This window comes from Salvelinus sp. IW2-2015, linkage group LG1 (assembly GCF_002910315.2).
Source record: "Salvelinus sp. IW2-2015 linkage group LG1, ASM291031v2, whole genome shotgun sequence".
Taxonomy (NCBI): Eukaryota; Metazoa; Chordata; class Actinopteri; order Salmoniformes; family Salmonidae; genus Salvelinus; species Salvelinus sp. IW2-2015.
In genome coordinates, this window is record NC_036838.1 from 51,870,883 (window position 1) to 51,890,040 (window position 19,158).

Consider the following 19,158-nt stretch of genomic DNA (forward strand, 5'->3'; position numbering starts at 1 on the left):
TATACAATCTACTACAAGCCCAAGGTTTCTCCCCTGCCTGGGTGGGGAGACTTCCTTCCCTGTTATCAGTTCCACAGTGGTCACAAGTTGTCTGCCACAGTTCCTTGCCTGCTAACAGTCCCTCTTTCTTATGGACAAACATTATTTATCATTATACAGAGACAGGGTAGAATTCTGTTAGTTATAGTTCTACGTTAAATGTATACATKATTTAGTCATTATTCATAAAATTCATAACAGACGCGGTTAGAGATGCCGTCTGTGCCGGCAGCCTATCGAGGGTTAAAACGCTTAAATGTCTTATTCACATCGGCCACGGAGAAGGAGATCCCACAGTCCTTGGTAGAGGGCTGCGTCGGTGGCACTGTGTTATCCTCAAAGCGGGCAAATAAGATGTTTAGCTTGTCCCGGAAGCAAGATGTCAGTGTCCGCCACGTTGCTGGTTTTCCTTTTGTAGTCAATGATTGTCTGTAGACCCTGTCACATACGTCTGGTGTATGAGCAGTTGAATTGCGAATCCACTTTGTCTCTATACTGACGTTTTGCTTGTTTTATTGCCTTGCAAAGGGAATAACTACACTGTTTATATTCTGCCATATTCAAAGTCACCTTGCCATGGTTAAATGCGGTGGTTCGCGCTCTCAGTTTTGCGCAAATGCTGCCATCTATTCACGGTTTCTGGTTGGGGTAGATTCTAATAGTCACAGTAGGTACAACATCTCCTATACATTTCCTGATAAACTCAGTCACCAAATCAGTATGTTCATCAATGTTATTATCCGAGGCTACCCAGAATATATCCCAGTCCCCGTGATCAAAACAATCGTGAAGCGTAGATTCCGATTGGTCAGACCAGCGTTGAATAGTCCTTAGCACGGGTACTTCCTTTTTGAGTTTCTGCCTATAGGAAGGGAATAGCAAAATGGAGTCGTGGTCAGATTTGCCGAAAGGAGGACGGGGGAGGGCTTGTAGGCATCCCGGAAGTTGGAGTAGCAGTGGTCGAGTGTTTTAGCAGCGCGAGTGTGTTGATAGAAAGTCGGTAGCCTTTCTCCCAAATTTGCTTAGTTAAAATCCCCAGCTATTATAAATGTGGCCTCAGGATATGTGGTTTCCATTTTGCATAAAGTCCAGTGAAGTTCTTTGTGGTATCAGCTTGAGGGGGGATATACACGGCTGTGACTATAACCGAAGGGAATTCTCTTGGGAGATGATACGGTCGGCATTTGATTGTGAGGTGTTCTAGGTCAGATGAACAAAAGGACTTGAGTTCCTGTATGTTATCACAATCACACCATGAGTCGTTAATCATGAAACATACACCCCTACCCTTCTTCTTCCCGGAGAGCAGGGTTGGGTAGGTTACTTTATGAATGTAATCCATTACAGTTACAAGTTACCTGTCCGAAATTGTAATCAGTAATGTAACTTTTGGATTACCCAAACTCAGTAACGTAATCTGATTACATTCCATTACTTTTAGATTACCTTCCCCTTAAGAGGCATTAGAAGAAGACAAAAATGTATGTTACCAATTGAACGGCATCTGTTGCAGGATAAATCAATGTTAAAGTTTACATAGCTGGCCATATATGGATTTWAAATTTTACTTTATGGGTTGGTTATGTAGGTTTCTTCCAAGCCATCGCTTTCTGCTACATATAATAATACGATTCAATTATGTATTTACATTAAAAAACCAAAGTCATTCAGAATTCCAGTCATTCCAATAAATGTTATACCCCTTGATCTTCAAGAATAGGACTTGGAAATATGGAAGTATAGATTAGCCAATTTGTTTTACCTGAGCATGACCCCAAAACGAAGGACTTATTAGCCAGCCCTACTCTGTTGTTTATGATTTTGTTGTCATGGAGGACTGATTGGGCTCATTGATTCGAGTTTAAAAATAAATGCTGCGGTCATGGAATGGCATGCTTTACCAAGAGTGTGTAAAACTGTCAACTATAAAATATATTTAGATTTATTTAACACTTTTTTGCTTACTACATTATTCCTTATGTGTTGTTTCATAGTTTTGATGTCTTCACAATTATTCTACAATGTAGAAAAATAAAGAAAACCCCTTAGATGAGTAGGTGTGCACAAACTTTTGATTGGTACTGTATATATAATTTATAAATCCAAAAATGGATGTAGCACCTACAGATTGCCCCTTTAAGTCCATCAAAAGTGTGCAAATTTGTGTCCAATAGTCCAATGGATTCTTTTTATCAGCATGAATTAGATTGAGCAATAAAAGCCCCACTTTAATTCCATAGGCTTGGATCCGCACTATGCAGCTGTTGGAAGAGTGCATTTTTCATTGATGATTGATAGGTAGTTTAAACATCTTAAATTCAAACATTATTGGGTTCAAATACACATTTAGATTTGTGAACAGCCATCCACAACAACCACAATACGTAAGGCGCAAATAGCTAGATGAGAAAGCAGCAGTGGGATTCACATCAATGCGCTATGTAAATATCAATATCAAGTGATATCCATATCGCCGTAGACTACATCACTAGTGTCATCCTTAACTCCAAGCGTTTATTCAAGTTGGATAATCTTTGGATTCCAGCAGCAGTCACACCATTGGAAGACATAGCTTGGACAGTAGCCTACAAAAYCCTATTCCTGCTCTTTTCCCGCGATCCATCAAACACATTTGGTGTGTCATCATAGTGGTCTCTGACTTGTGGTCAGACTCGCTCAGGTGGAACAAACTTAAACTTGCGCCTTTTTTCAATGCTGATTTGAATGTCATTGAGAAAACAGAGAAGTGTCAACAACAAAAAATCGCAAACATGCTTTCTGAATTAAAAATGAATCCTTAAAGTAATCATCTAGTTTTTCAAAAGTATCGGTAATCTGATTACAATATTTTTGCTGGTAACGTAATGGATTATAGTTACCGTTTTTTTGTAATCTCCCTTCTGGAGAGATATTTATTCCTGTCTGCGCGATGAACTGAGAACCCAACTGGCTGGATGGACTCAGACAGTATATCCTGAGAGAGCCATGTTTCCGTGAAACAGAGTATGTTACAATCCCTGATGTCTCTCTAGAAGGAAATCCTCGCCCTGAGCTCGTCAACTTTATTACCCAGAGATTGAACATAAGCGAGTAATATACTTGGAAGCGGTGGATGGTGTGCGCGCCTCCAAAGTCGGACTAGAAGACCACTCCGAGTACCTCTCCTCCGCCGGCGGTGTTTTGGGTCGGCCTCTGGAATCAGTTCAATTGCTCTACAGGGTGAGAAACAAAGGATCCGATTCTGGAAAGTTGTATTCCTGGTCATAATGCTGGTAATGCTGGTAGTGCTGGTGAGTAACATAACTGAATATATTTCAGTCATGTTTCCTAGCCTTGTACAACACTGCATTATCATTATATTTTATTGTTCTGCCATTATTTTCCCATACTTTAGTCACCATGAAACTTATGAGTAGTAAACACGTGTGTGGGCAGGTGCAAGCACAACCCATGAGCACTGGAGAGGGAACGAGCCAAAACAATATTCCTTGTCCTGCCTTGGAGAGCAGAATGTTCCATGTCTCTGTTGTCCTCTCCCCTCCTCTCCGCTTGCTGTGCCATCACCTTCTGTGTTCCTCTAATACACTCAGGACTCTGCCAAAATACACTTCTGAAGAGGCTGATTGGCCTGCTCTGATTCATGCTGTAGCATATACCTGCTCCTAACAGTGAGTGAGCTGCATCATGCATCGAAGCCTGCTGTGATAAATGACCAGGCAGATAGAAAGGGTAAAGGAGGAATCCTTCAAGACTGTTTTGTTTAATTACCAACCAGCTAACAAGTGAATGGGTTTGATTAGGCTCAGCGGGAAAAGGTACATGCCTGTCAATTAGAAGGCCTGGAATACTCAGGCCGCCCTCCACTGATTAGAATGTCAGAACATTCAGAAATAATCATTTGTCCCTGAAAGCTTCAAACGAGAGCTCGGCAAACTAAAAAAACAACATGACCCTGAAAGCAGTGTTCTTGATAAGTACCCCAGCTGAGATCAAACTGTCACGAATCACAATGCGTCTTACACTGGCTCTGTCTATCATTTGTTCTTTGCAGTAGATCGAAACCTAGAAGTATGGTTTAGCTGTAGGGTACTGCATGTGTAATCAATCAATCAATCAATCAAATGTATTTGTTGAAGCCCTTTTTACATCAGCAGATGTCACAAAGTGCTATACAGAAACCCAGCCTAAAACCCCAAACAGCAAGGAAAGCAGACAGCAAGCAATGCAGATGGAATCACCACTGATTTTACATACCTTTTAAATTACATGATGATGGTGATGATGATGACGCTAATGACGACGACAACGACGATGATGATGATGGTGGTGATAATGATGATTATGCTGGTGGTGCTGATGAAACGTTCAAAGTCCTGGTGGGAACAGTGAGCTTGGATTAACACAAAGCACTACAAAAGATGCAGAATGGGAAAGGTTTTTCAAGAATTTACAGTATTTCAGTTGCCTCAGTCACGCATACAAATGAATGTTTTTTTTTTTTTAAATGTACTCCTCTATAAATCCTTTTGGCCTAAGGAACCAAAGTCTCTGGGCACAGAAAGTTACTGAATCACCAAATGAATAGCAAAACAAAGTGTTTATTTCAAAGGTTACTCTTCAAAATGTGTGTTTTGTTCTTTTTGAAAGACTCAAACCACAAAAGATGTGACATTAAAAAGATGCTGACATTTACAGTAAGAAAATGACTGGAGAGACCCACCTGACAGTTACCAGACAACATGATGCTCGTTATCCTGTGAATCATAGCAGATCTGAGATCCTGCCTTGTCCTGTGATCCTACAAATGTACTGTATACTATATGTTGTATTGTTATTTTTGTGGAGGCGAATGAAATACACACCTGTTTAGGCGAGGTGCTGGCTAGCGGAGTAGAACACTTGAAAAAGAAAAGTAGAGCCACACACTCTAGGAGGTCAGATGCAATAATTTAATAACCTAATAAGAAACGTTTCAACAGACAAGCTGTCTTCAACATGGTATAATTGTTGTATTGTTATTTTTACCATCATGGTGAGAGTTATTATAACATTTACTTATGTAACAGTTTACGTCCGTCCCCTCGCGCGAACCAGGGACCCTCTGCACACATCAACAACAGCCACCCARGAAGAATCGTTACCCATCGTTCCACAAAGGCCACGGCCATTTCACATCGGTTACATTCACCCCCCTTTCGACCTCCTCCTTTTTCCGCAGCAACCAGTGATCCGGGTCAACAGCATCAATGTAACAGTTTAACTTTACTTCCGTCCCCTCGCCCATACCCGGGCTCAAACCAGGAACCCTCTGCACACATCAACAACAGTCACCCACGAAGCATCGTTACCCATCGCTCCACAAAYMCCGCGGCCCTTGCAGAGCAAGGGGAACCACTACTTCAAGGTCTCGAAGCGAGTGACGTCACCGTTTGAAAGGCTATTAGCGCTCACCACCGCTAACTAGCTAGCCATTTCACATCGGTTACACTTACAGTACAATTAACCTAGTATTTTGTGACGATCTGAGCTCAAACCCATCGTTCCTTAGAAATTAGGCCTATCCCTTACGCATTCCCCAAATTAATTTGTCTTCTCGCACTGTTGCGTCAATAAAACCATCATTTTTGGTCATGTTACTCTGCTGTCCAACTGTGTGCTACAAAAACCAAACCCGAACCAGGCTTCCTGGTCAGTCATTCTTAACAACTTAGAATGTTTAAAGTTTGTTTTCTCTGTGAAATAAAACATTCAGCCAATCTCAAGGCCTTGTATTATCTACAAAATGTCCTCTGATTTCGTCAAAATGCAATATATATATTTTTACAAAATAAACCCTGCCACACAAACAATATTAATTTTGAGATGTGTCCAGATAATTAGAGCACCTCCTAACTCATCACACTCAGACCATCATTAATTTTCACCCTAGCATGTAGCTCTGTGATGATTCTGCAACCCCTTTGGAGGGTGAAGAATCAAACAACCCTACACACCTGCTACTCCACCAAATCAATTCCAACCAGATAAAACTGGTATWCTCCCTATTCTCCCGTGTTATTATTCTAATAAGGAGAGTCAGCGTGACCCTGAAATCCTGGTGTAATTTTGTTGTATTTGATCTCACACATTTCTTCTCCTTTCTCCACAGATCTGACATTCTCCTGGATTTTTAATGAGTATCCCTCGTTTGTGAAGCAGGACACACGACGCTTTATCTCCCAGGAGACGGGGAATCTATACATCGCTAAAGTGGAGCCCTCTGATGTGGGCAACTACACCTGTGTGGTGACCAATACTGTCACCAAAACCAGAGTCCAGGGCCCGCCCACGCCTTTGGTGCTCCGCAGTGATGGTGAGATCCAGTTCTACGACAACCACTTACACCCTATCAAAACAGTATATTCCTATTTCATATGTTCATTTTCTGGCTGTTGTGCTGTGTAATGTGTTCAATACTATCACATTAGAATAGTGTAATTTGTTCACAATCATTAGGTGAAATGTCAGTAATATTAAACTACACTACTATACCATTAATAAATCATACATACAGTATATGAATAATTGTATCTCTGCATAGTGTTAAACATTAGTTAGAGAAAGCCAACAATTAGATCACTCAGACAAAATACATTTTCATTGGAGAGCCTTTGACAAAGCCAGCCTGAAGCACCACAACCATTGGCTAGTGGGCTTTCTTGCATGGCCTTGAGCAGATATTTTACTCCAACTGTTTAGGCCTCATCTGAAACCAGAAGAGTCCTTTTAACATGAACAAATATCAGATATATTTTTCTAATCGTTATCTAGCAGATATGTCAGGCGCAAGTACATGTAGCAGACATGAGTTGGTCATGGTCACAGGATGAGGTAACCTGCCTGCAAACTTCAAAACCAGCATCGGCCCTCGGCCCATGAGGGAATTTCATCTTGGTCTAATGGGCTAATATGTTGGTTGTTCCTGTGGGAGACCCTGGTTCATACCCACGTGTTACATTCAGTATGTTAGCATGAAAACTACTACTGCTAATTATTCAACCCTCTTAGAGATGATCATGAGTAAATTAACCCTCTCTATTGAATATGGTCCTTAAGACAACTATAATTGGTTGAATCAGGGGAAACATTTATGTGTAGTCAGCCGTCCTACCATTAAATAATACTATATGTTTCAAGATGGCAACCATTGTTCCTGTTCTCAAGAAAGCTAAGGTAACTGAACTAAATGACTATCGCCCCATAGCACTCACTTCTGTCATCATGAAGTGCTTTGAGAGACCTCTACCCTACCTGTCACCTTAGACCCACTTCAATTTGCTTACCGATCGAATAGGTCCACAGACGATGCAATCGCCATCACACTGCACACTGCCCTATCCCATCTGGACAAGAGGAATACCTATGTACGAATGCTATTCATTGACTACAGGTCAGCATTCAACGCTATAGTACCCTCCAAACTCCTGGGTCTCGACCCTGCCCTGTGCAACTGGGTCCTGGACTTCTTGACGGGCTGCCCCCAGGTGGTGAAGGTAGGAAACAACATCTCCACTCCGCTGATGCTCAACACTGGGGCCCCACAAGTGGGCGTTCTCAGCCCCCTCCTGTACTCCCTATTGATCAATGACAGCGTGGCCGTGCACGCCTCCAACTCAATCATCAAGTTAGCAGATGACACAACAGTGGTAGGCTTGATTACCAACAATGACGAGACAGCCTACAGGGAGGAGGTGAGGGCCCTCGGAGTGTGGTGTCAGGAAAATAACCTCTCACTCAATGTCAGCAAAACAAAAGAGATGATTGTGGACTTCATGAAACAGCAGAGGGAGCACCCCCCTATCCACATCAACACAACAGCAGTGGAGAAGGTGGAAAGTTTTAAGTTCCTCTGTGTACATATCATCGACAAATTGAAATGGTCCACCCACACAGACAGTGTGAAGAAGGCTGAAAAAATGTGGCTTGTCATCGAAAACTCTCACTAACTTTTACAGGTGCACAATTGAGAGCATCCTGTCGGGCTGTATCGCCACCTGGTATGGCAACTGCACCGCCCACAACCGCAAGGCTCTCCAGAGGGTGGTGCGGTCTGCACAACGCATCACCGGTGGCAAACTACCTGCCCTCTAGGACACCTACAACACCCGATGTCACAGGAAGGCAAGAAAGATCATCAAGGACAATAACCACCCAAGCCACTGCCTGTTCACCCCGCTTCCATCCAGAAGGCGAGGTCAGTACAGGTGCATCAAAGCTGGGACAGAGAGATTGAAAAACAGCTTCTATCTCAAGGCCATCAGATTGTTAAACAGCCATCACTAGCACAGAGAGGCGGCTGCCTACCTACAGACTGAGCAAGAGGACAAGTACATTAGAGTGTCTAGTTTGAGAAAAAGACCCCTCACAAGTCCTCAACTGGCAGCTTCATTAAATAGTATCTCAGACTGGCCAATAAAAATAAAAGATTAAGATGTGCAAAAGAACACAGACACTGGACAGAGATATGGCTTTTTCTTTGCAACTCTGCCTAGAAGGCTGTTGACGTTGAGACTGGTGTTTTGCGTGTACTATTTAATGAAGCTGCCAGTTGAGGACTTGTGAGGCKCTCTAATGTACTTGTCCTCTTGCTCAGTTGTGCAACGGGGCCTCCCACTCCTCTTTCTATTCTAGATAGAGATCTGTATGAGATCTTCAGTTTCTTGGCAATTTCTCGCATGGAATAGTATTCATTTCTCAGAACAAAAATAGACTGCCGAGTTTCAGAAGAAAGTTATTTGTTTCTGGCCATTTTGAGCCTGTAAACGAACCCACAAATGCTGATGCTCCAGATACTCAACTAGTCTAAAGAAGGCCAGTTGTATTGCTTCGTTAAACAGCACAACAGTTTTCAGCTGTGCTAACATAATTGCAAAAGGGTTTTCTAATGATCAATTCACCTTTTAAAATGATAAACTTGGATTAGCTAACACAATGTACCATTGGAACACAGGAGTGATACTGATAATGCTGATAATGTGCCTCTGTACGCCTATATAGATATTCCATAAAAAAATTGCCGTTTCCAGCCACAATAGTCATTTTCAACATTAACAATGTCTACAGTACACTGTATTTCTGATTAGTTTGATGTTATTTTAATGGACAAAAATTTGCTTTTCTTTCAAAAACAAGGACATTTCTAAGTGACCCCAAACATCTGAACGGCAGTGTATATTCTAATCCCTTTTCCTTTACTAGATTGTGTGTATTATGTTTTGTTGTGGAATTTGTTAGATATTAGGTTTTGTTGTGGAATTGTTAGATATTAGGTTTTGTTGTGGAATTGTTAGATATTACTTGTTAGATACTGCTGCACTGTCGGATCTAGAAGAATAAGCATTTCGCTACACTCGCAATAACACCTGCTAACCATGTGTGTGACCAATAAAATATGATTTGATGATAGTATAGCGTAATATTTTTTTTTTTTTTTTAACTTTTGCCCCTTTTTCATGGTATCCAATTGGTAGTTACAGTCTTGTCTCATTGCTGCAATTCCTGTACTGACTTGGGAGAGGCAAAAGTCCAAAACACAACCCAACCAAGCCACACTGCTTCTTGACACAATGCCCACTTAACCCGGCAGCCAGCCGCATCAATGTGTTGGAGAAAATACTGTGCACCTGGCGATTYTGTCAGCGTGCACTGCGCCCGGTCCACCATAGGAGTTGCTAGTGCGTGATGGGACAAGGAAATCCCTGCTGGCCAAATCCTCCCCTAACCTGGATGACGCTGGGCCAATTTTGCGCTGTCCCATGGGTTTCCCGGTTGTGGCCAGCTGCGACAGAGCCTGGACTCGAACCCAGAATATCTAGTGGCACAGCTAGCACTGTGATGCAGTGCCTTAGACCACTGCGCAACTCGGGAGGCCATAGTATAGCATAATATTACAGTAAATTACACTGACTGTATCTAAGCAGTCGGGTTTTGTTTTGTGTTTTGATAAAACACTGCAGAAGCAGCAGCATTTCAGGGTTAGGTTTAAAATGCAGGACACTGGATCTCTGCTTGTCTGGAATCACTACTTCTAGTGCATACTATTTTTTAAGATGCAGCATGAGAAGGTATCTTTTTTTTCCCAACTTACAATACCTACTGGTGTGACAATGAGGAATCAACAATGAACCATCCAATCACACACGTCACATTAGCTTCTATTACCTCCTAAAGGTTATGGTATGAGACAGTGTTGTAGAACTCGAGTCCAGGACTCGGACTTGACTCGGACTCAAGTAACAATTTTCGGACTCAACCAGTCATGACTTGGACTTGGACTCGACCAGTAGTGACTTTGTTGTCAGAAAGTCTCCCTCCCTTGCATTATTCAACACGATAGCTACAACAGCATACGTCAGATAGCTACTGTATTTGCTGCTAGCCTTACCAATTTGTAAAACAGTATGTTATCAAGCTTTCTACATTACATAATGTAGCTTTGAGCGCCAACAAGGGATTTGTGACTCGACTCGGGCTCGAGCATAAAGGACTCTGACCCATACGCTCTTAAAAAAAAGGTGTGAAGAACCATTAAGGGTTCTTCGGTTTGTCCCCATAGGGGAACCCTTTTTGGTGCTGGGTAGAACCTTTTGCAGAGAATTCTAACTAGAACCTTCTATGTAGGGTTCTTCGTAGAACCCCCTGTAAATGGTTCTATCTAGAATCATCTATGAATGGTTCAGGCTAGAACACTCTATGAAGGGTTTTACCAAAAACCCTTTTATCCTCTAAGGCAGGGTTCCCCAACTGGTGGCCTCTTTGCCGAATTTGGCCCAAGTGTTTTTGGCCCCCGAAGTTCTGAGCCCCAAATAAGACTGTAAAAACACCCGTAAATCAGCTCCAAGTGATTTTAATTTAGAAAATCTGTTCCAAAGTATTCCCACACAGAGATATACAGTGCCCCTTCACTTTTTCCACATTTTGTTTTGTGACAAGGTGGGGTTAAAAATTGATTTAATTTTAAAAAAGCAATAGTCGACACAAAATACTCAGTAATGTCAAAGTGGAAGAAAAATGTAACATTCAAAAAAATATATATAAAAAAATTAAGCACTAATATATCTTGGTTAGATAAGTATTCAACCCCCTGAYTCAATACGTGTTAGAATCACCTTTGGGAGCGATTACAGCTTTGAATCTTTCTGGGTATAACGGTTCTCGTGGGCTGAAGGAAGAGTGGACCAAGGTGCAGCGTTTAAAGTGTTCATGATTAAAAAATAAAAATAATAATTTAATCGAACAAAACCAACAAACAGGAGAACGAAAGCGAAACAGTTCTGTCTGGTAGAGACACAAAACAGAAAACTACCCAAAAAACACAGGTGGGAAAAGGCTACCTAAGTATGGTTCTCAATCAGAGACAACAATAGAAAGCTGCCTCTGATTGAGAACCACACCCGGCCAAACACATAGAAATAGACAACATAGAACAAAAACAGAATGCCCACCCCAACTCACGCCCTGACCAACCAAAATAGAGACATAAAAATGATCTCTAAGGTCAGGGCGTGACAGTACCATCCCCCAAAGGTGCGGACTCCGGACGCAAAACCTAAACCTATAGGGGAGGGTCTGGGTGGGCATCTATCCACGGTGGCGGCTCTGGTGCGGGACGTGGACCCCGCTCCACCTTAAGCTTGGCCCACTTATGTGGCACCTCTGGAGCGGGGATCCTCGCAGCGGGCCCCGGACAGGAGGGGGAGACTCTGGCAGCTCCGGACAGGAGGGGGAGACTCTGGCAGCTCCGGACAGGAGGGGGAGACTCTGGCAGCTCCGGACAGGAGGGGGAGACTCTGGCAGCTCCGGACAGGAGGGGGAGACTCTGGCAGCTCCGGACAGGAGGGGGAGACTCTGGCTCATCACTGGAGGATGGGGATCATCACTGGAGGTTTCGTGCCATGGATCATCACTGGAGGCTTCGTGCCATGGATCATCATTGGAGGCTTCGTGCCATGGATCATCACTTGAGGCTTCGTGCCATGGATCATCACTTGAGTGGAGAGACACACAGGAGGCCAGGCTCTGGGAGCAGGCACAGGACTCACCAGGCTGAGGAGACATGCAGGAGGGTTAGGGCTTAGTACAGGCACAGGACTCACCAGGCTGGGGAGACATGCAGGAGGCCTCTTCCTTGGCCGAGGCACCGGATACACTGGGRCYTGGAGGCGCACTGGCGGTCTCGAGCGCAGAGCTAGCACAACTCGTCCTGGCTGGATACCCCCTGTAGCCCGGCAAGTGCGGGGAGCTGGAACAGGCCGCACTGGGCTGTGCTGGCGAACCGGGGACACCATGCATAGGGCTGGCGCAGGATAATCCGGGCCGAGGGGACACACTTGAGGCCAGATGCCTCTCGTYTACGCCTCCTCGAGCCAACTCCTCGTAGCGTCGCCACTCCGCCTTAGCTGACTCCAGCTCCTCTTTAGGACGGCGATACTCTCCCGTCTGTGCCCAGGATCCCTTGCTGTCCAGGATTTCCTCCCATGTCCAACTCTCCAACAGATGCTGCTCCTTCCTACCACGCTGCTTGGTCCTTTGGTGGTGGGTAGTTCTGTAATGGTTCTCGTGGGCTGAAGGAAGAGTGGACCAAGGTGCAGCGTTTAAAGTGTTCATGATTTAATCAACAACAACAACAACAACAACAACAACAACAACAAACACCAACAAAACCAACAAAACCAACAAACAGGAGAACGAAAGCGAAACAGTTCTGTCTGGTGCAGACACAAGACAGAAAACAACTACCCACAAAACACAGGTGGGAAAAGGCTACCTAAGTATGGTTCTCAATCAGAGACAACGATAGACAGCAGCCTCTGATTTAGAACCACACACATAGAAATAGACAACATAGAACAAAAACATAGAATGCCCACCCCAACTCACGCCCTGACCAACCAAAATAGAGACATAAAAATGATCTCTAAGGTCAGGGCGTGACACTTGGTAAGTCTCTAAGAGCTTTCCACACCTGGATTGTGAAACATTTGCCCATTATTCTTTTCAAAATTCTTCAAACTTTGTCAAATTGGTTGTTGATCATTGCTAAACAACCATTTTCAAGTCTTGCCATAGATTTTCAAGCAGATTTAAGTCAAAACTGTAACTTGGCCACTCAGGAACAATCACTGTCTTCTTGGTAATCAACTTCAGTGTAGATTTGGCCTTGGGTTTTAGGTTATTGTCCTGCTGAAAGGTGAATTCATCTCCCAGTAATGGAATTTATTTCACCCAACTTTTAACCTAAATCCGATGACATGGTGATTTTTTGTTGTTGATTTCACAGTGAATTTTTTTTTTACGTTGAACTGACATCTGTGCCCAGTGGGCTTGCCTTACAAAGAACCCTTGTCTTCCAAAAAGGGTTCTTCAGATGAAAACGGTTCTTGGTATAACCCTATTCCTCCACAAAGAACCCATTTGGAACCCTTTTTTCTAATAGTGTAGGGACTTGGCACTCGACTCGGACTCAAGGTTTAGTGACTTGACTATATCACTGATTAGAGCCTCATCCAGCTGTCTCATTTACCATGGCTGATAGGGCCTTGGCTACCTGGCTGTATTAGACAATGGAGATACAGATCTGAATGAGCTTTCACAGTCAGTCAGGGAACCGTGCCTCACAATATCAAGGAGATGAAATTGGCTTGTTTCTCCCATTTCAAGAGCCCATTTGGGCTGAGAAACCTCTGGAAATGTGATTGAGATTTACAGATAGAGAATACCAGCAACAATGAGAACCTGTTATTGGTTTTCCAAAAGAACCACTTCTCAGGTGTATGATTGTAATCGCTTATAGGACATATGTAGGAAACGACATATCATATTATCTGTGTTGTTGTTTTTTCCTTTCTTATAATTGGTTGTGAATTACTCTCCTCAGGTATAATGGGTGAATACGAGCCGAAGATCGAAGTTCAGTTTCCAGAGATTGTCCATGTAGCCAAAGGATTGACAGTGAAACTGGAATGTTTTGCATTAGGAAAGTAAGTGGACTCTGGGCTTGGCTAAACAGGCACACAAATACATGAAAAGCAGAAAGGTTATTAACAAACAGCGAGATATTTTTCATGTATCACTGCATGCCTCCAACCCTCCTCTGATTGAAGCTGAGCTGGACATCTGAGATGTCTTGTAGAGTTGGGGCTGTGACTACTGGTACACTAGTTGAATTATGTATTACCTACATGTCAGTATTTTTTGTCTGATCAATTGAATCCATCTAGGTTAAGTATTGTGGTGAGGTTGTGATATTACAAATGATTTGTGTTTGTAATATGAACATGCTACAAGGTTTCTCTTTCCATTCCTCTTTACTCCAGCCCTGTCCCCTCTATAAACTGGAATAGAGTGGACGGAATCCCCTTTTCTAGGAAGGTGGACGTGAGGAAAGCCAGCGGTGTCCTGGAAATCCCTTATTTCCAGCAGGAAGACGCGGGCACATACGAGTGTGTGGCAGAGAACTCCAGGGGGAAGAACACTGTAAAAGGAAAGCTCTCATTCTACGGTAGGTGATCCTGAACCACATGAGTATTTGAACCAGTGAAGGCTGCATGTGTCAGCTTCGTTCAGATTGAAACGCATCAAAGGGAGACCTAACTGGGTTTAAAACACAGCCATCGGTAATCAACTGTGGCCACTTTGCATGGGGGAGCATCGTTTTAACAGAGCATCCCAAATGATTAAGGCCCCGCCGGCCATGATGCCCATAATATTTTGATCCAGATTAAAGCAATGATGATGTGGATGAGGAGGAGACCTTGGATGTGACCTTGTGCGTGGGACTTGTATTGGTCTCCACCAGATGGCATTGGGATTGACATCCAACTTGACTGGAGATCAAAGCTGTTAAATGTACTATACTTAGACCAGGGCCACATATGCCATCGGAATAATCCGCAGTGCAGCATCTGGATGAAGACGAGGAAGAGTAGTTGTGAAATGTGGTTGTTAGTGTTATTAGTTGTATTCATTTCTGTTTCATTCAGATAGTAAGCTGATGATATCCTCTACTTAATAATGTAGATTTTCAACTGATTCCCTGCGGCTGAATATTTCTGTTTTGGATTTGCTGTCATTGTCATCCATGCATGTATTATTTGTATTATTATTTAACCTTTCTCTTGGTTATTGAGGTAAAATCATCAAAAACATCACTGTCTATTCAGGATGTTTCAAGCTGAGAGAAAAATGAAATAGTTTAGCAAAATAATTTTTGTCCCCCTATTAGGACCAATATTATTGTCACTATTGGCCCCAGCATTAGACAGTATTTTGACCTCTAATAACACAGCAGGAGGTCTCAAGGCTCTATCAGTGGCAGAGTGGAGTCTAGTCTATTTTAGGCCAAATACATTTGCATTTACTATGGACATTCAAATGAAGCTTTGCGACCTTCCGTTGTTCTCTAGTAGTCATACGATGGCATTCTTCATACAAGACGTCCTTTTATTAAGTAAGTACCTGTAGGCTATCCTCACCACTGAGATTTATCTCTACCTTCTGGGGTCTTTCGCTGCAGCATGCTTAATGGCCCATGTACAAGAATAGCTTGTCTGGCTCCCTGCATTTTTTATTACACTTGTTGTTTCATTGTTTATATTCCCACAATGTGGATCAGTCACAGATAAATGCTGGAAAATACTCTAAAGAAACATGGCCGCCTGGACTAATTATATGGAGTATGTTCGCTTTGGTAGCAGCAACGATATACAGTATAGTTATATGGATTGTAAAACAAAGTTTAAAAAAAAACTGAGCACAGCAGGTGATAACTAACATACATACTTCTATACAGGCCATCTATTTCCGTGTGGGTAAATATTTATGATCTCTTGATTTTCTTCCAAATTCAACTGAATATCTCTCCTTCAATTGGTTTCCCATCTCTATGCCCCTGTGGTGTGTAAGTCAGGCTCTGTCAGCTGTCAGGAATAACTCTTTCTGTGCATTAAACAATTTGGCATTATTTACAACGTGCCTGCCTCCAAGCTCCCTGCAGTGTTGCTCTGGCTGTGAGCTACAGGGGATAGGTTGTCCATATTAGCAGCAGGTCTGTCCTATTTTGATGTACTCTCTCTCTCTCTCTCTCTCTCTCTCTCTCTTGCAGTGCATGCTGGGAGGTTTTTGGAGTTTGAGTGTTTGGTGTGATGGGCTCAGTCCTAACAAATTTTCTTGATTCTGTCCTTGGTCTTTTCTTTCAATTTTTATTTTCTATGGTGGAGGGTTAATGCACTTTGTTTTAGCGGTATCCACAGTTCTTTTTTTAAAGTTAGGGTGGAAGAGAGTTAGTTTCCTGGGGTTTGGAAGGTGTGGTGTGCGCGATGGCTTCTCAGCCTAGCGTGGAGGAGACACTGTCTATACGGCATGGATTCAGGTGCGTTCCTGAGAATGGAGTTGAAGTGGAGGAGGTTCTGCTCGCAGTCGGTGAACAGGTAGGAGCTAAATTTAAACATTCCGCTTCCGGAATGAACAAAGCTGTGGTTGTGTTCATGAAAAGAGCAAATTTGGTTGGTAGACTAATTGCTAGTGGTATATTTGTAAGGGGTGTGTTGGTGCCAATTTTGCCATTTTTTACCCCTTCGACAAGGGTGATAGTTGCAAATTTGCCTCCGTTTATTACGGATGATCAAATCAGGAAAGAGTTGAGTCGTTTGGTAAGTTTGCTAGCAGTTTTCATGTACTGTTGGGAGGTTTTCAGGCAGATGCCGTTAAGCACGTTGTTTCGTTCGGGAGGCAAGTGTTTATGTTTCTGAACAACAACGAGCAACAGCTAAATGTGCATTTTAAAGTGAGGCATGGGGAGGGGCTCTACGCAGGGTTTGCCAGCACAGATAGTCTACGGTGTTTTGAGTGTGGGGATTTGGGGGAAAAGAGCTTTGCGTGCCCACATAAAGGCTGTAGACAAGGTGAGGGCACAAGCGCCAGTGGGGGAAATTGAGGTCAACGTGCAGGGGGCAATGAGATGGAGACAACAGAGGCTGGGTCTAGTCATGCTATGGATGGTGGAGTAGCGGAGGCTGGGTCTAGTCATGCTATGGATAGTGGTGTAGTGGAGGCTGGGTCTAGTCATGCTATGAATGGTGGTGTAGTGGAGGCTGGGCCTAGTCATGCTAATGCATGGCGTCTTGTACATTAGAGGCTGGGTCATTAGTCATGGCTATGCGCATGCGTGGTGTTAAGTGAGGCTGGTCTAGTCATGCTATGGCATGTGGTGTTAGCTGGAGGCTGGTCTAGTCTATGCTATGGAATTGGTGGTGTAGTGAGGCTGGGTCTAGTTCATAGCTATGGATGTGGTGTAGTGGAGCTGAGGTCTAGTCAATGCTATGGATGTGGTGTATGAGGCTGGTTGTCATGCTATGGATGGTGGTAGTAGGGAGGCTGGTCTAGTCATGCTATGGATGGGGTGTATAGCGGCTGGGTCTAGTCATGCTATGGATGGTGGTGTATTGAGGCTGGCTAGTCATGCTCATGGATGGTTGTGTAGTTGAGGCTGAGTCTAGTCATGCTTATGTGTGGTGGTAGCTGAGGCTGGGTCTAGTCAATGCAGGATGGTGGTGTAGTGAGGCTGGGTCTAGTCATGCTATGGAGTGTGTGTAGTTGAGGCTGGTCTATCATGCTATGGATGGTGGTGTAGATGAGGCTGGTCTAGTCATGCTATGATGGTGGTGTAGCGGAGGGCCGGGTCTAATCATGCTATGGATGGTGGTCTGCTAGCGGACGGCTGAGTTCTAGTCATGCTATGGAGGGTGATGTAGATGAGGCTGAGGAGAGTATAGTGGGGAAGTGTAAGAGACTAGGGGGGAGGAGGAGGGTGTCAAGCGGAAAAGGAAAAAGGGGGAGAAGGAGGTGGGATGGGAGAGGCTGGTGTGGTCAAAGGCACCATGGAACCTTTGCCTGGTGCTGAGGGGGGAGGCCCTGACCAGAGAGGAAGGGCAGGTGGTAAGGATGGGAGATGAAGATGAGGAGGAAAGTGAGTCTGAGGAAGGGGATGATGAGTTTCTTTTTCAGACTCCTCTTCAATGGGTCCAGAGCTGACAGCCAGTCAAGCAGAGGGGTCATAGTACACTTTGAGGGAACTGACAAGGTTCCGGAATGAGACAAAGGGGAAAAAAAGTTAATCTTGAGGCTTTTTTTTCTGARCCGAAAAAGTTTGTAAGATCAGTACATGCTATGAAAAATGAGGGGCATGGTGTCCTCTCACCCAGGAAACACTTTAGGTTGGAGTGGGTCACAACAGTGCGTAAGGGTCTACCTTCAGACACTATTTAGATTAATAGTTTCTTTCTGGCACTGGGGCTTTTTGAGCTTTGCTATTGGTCTCTTTCTTTGCTGACTTTTCTCCCACTTCTTATGGAGACTCTTCGGGTAGGCTCGATCAATATAAATGGCGCCAGAGGTACGGGAAAGAGGAGTGTGTTGGGTGAATATGTAAAACAAAAAAAAGTACTGTTGTTTCTGCAGGAGACGCATAGTGATGTGGTGAATGAAGTCGATTGGGGGCTCTGGTGGAAAGGGGCAAATGTGTTGAGCCATGGGGCAAATTTTACTGCAGGGGTGGCAGTCCTTTTTGTACCGGGTCTGTCTGTAAAAATGTGCTCCTCAAAGGTGGTGTGTAGGGGTAGGCTGCTTGTTGTAAAATCAGAAATTAACAATATGGTTTTGTCTTTATAAATGTGTATGCGCCTAACACAGGGAGAGAGYGGGGGGTTCTAGTTGGGTCTTAGACAGGAACTCTCACAYGTTGCGCCTGAGGAGACGCTGGTGGTCGGCGGGGACTGGAACTGTAAAATGGATTTTACGAAAGACAGAAATGGGGAAGAGCCTCATTCAATGTCAGTGGGAGTGTTAAGGGACATCATTAATCAGTTCGGCCTAGTGGATGTTTGGAGAACTAAACATCCCAACACAAGACGGTATACAGTTGAAGTTGGAAGTTTACATACAACTTAGCCAAATACATTTAAACTCAGTTTTTCACAATTCCTTACATTTAATCCTAGTAAAAATTCCCTGTCTTAGGTCAGCTAGGATCACCACTTTATTTTAAGAATGTGACATGTCAGAATAATAGTAGAGAGAATGATT

The 19,158-nt window shown here is 43.6% G+C and overlaps 1 protein-coding gene across 3 annotated transcripts in view; it reads left to right on the forward strand.

Moving 5' to 3' along the window:
* The window catches only part of LOC111969579 (contactin-4-like), a 259,803-nt gene that overhangs the window by 159,887 nt on the left and 80,758 nt on the right, over window positions 1-19,158 (forward strand). For all 3 annotated transcript variants that reach the window (XM_023995756.1, XM_023995757.1, XM_023995759.2), the window contains exons 6-8: window positions 6,188-6,391; window positions 13,955-14,057; window positions 14,394-14,578. In XM_023995756.1, coding sequence (XP_023851524.1) covers window positions 6,188-6,391; window positions 13,955-14,057; window positions 14,394-14,578 — 492 coding nt within the window. The remainder of the gene's footprint in view (window positions 1-6,187; window positions 6,392-13,954; window positions 14,058-14,393; window positions 14,579-19,158) is intronic.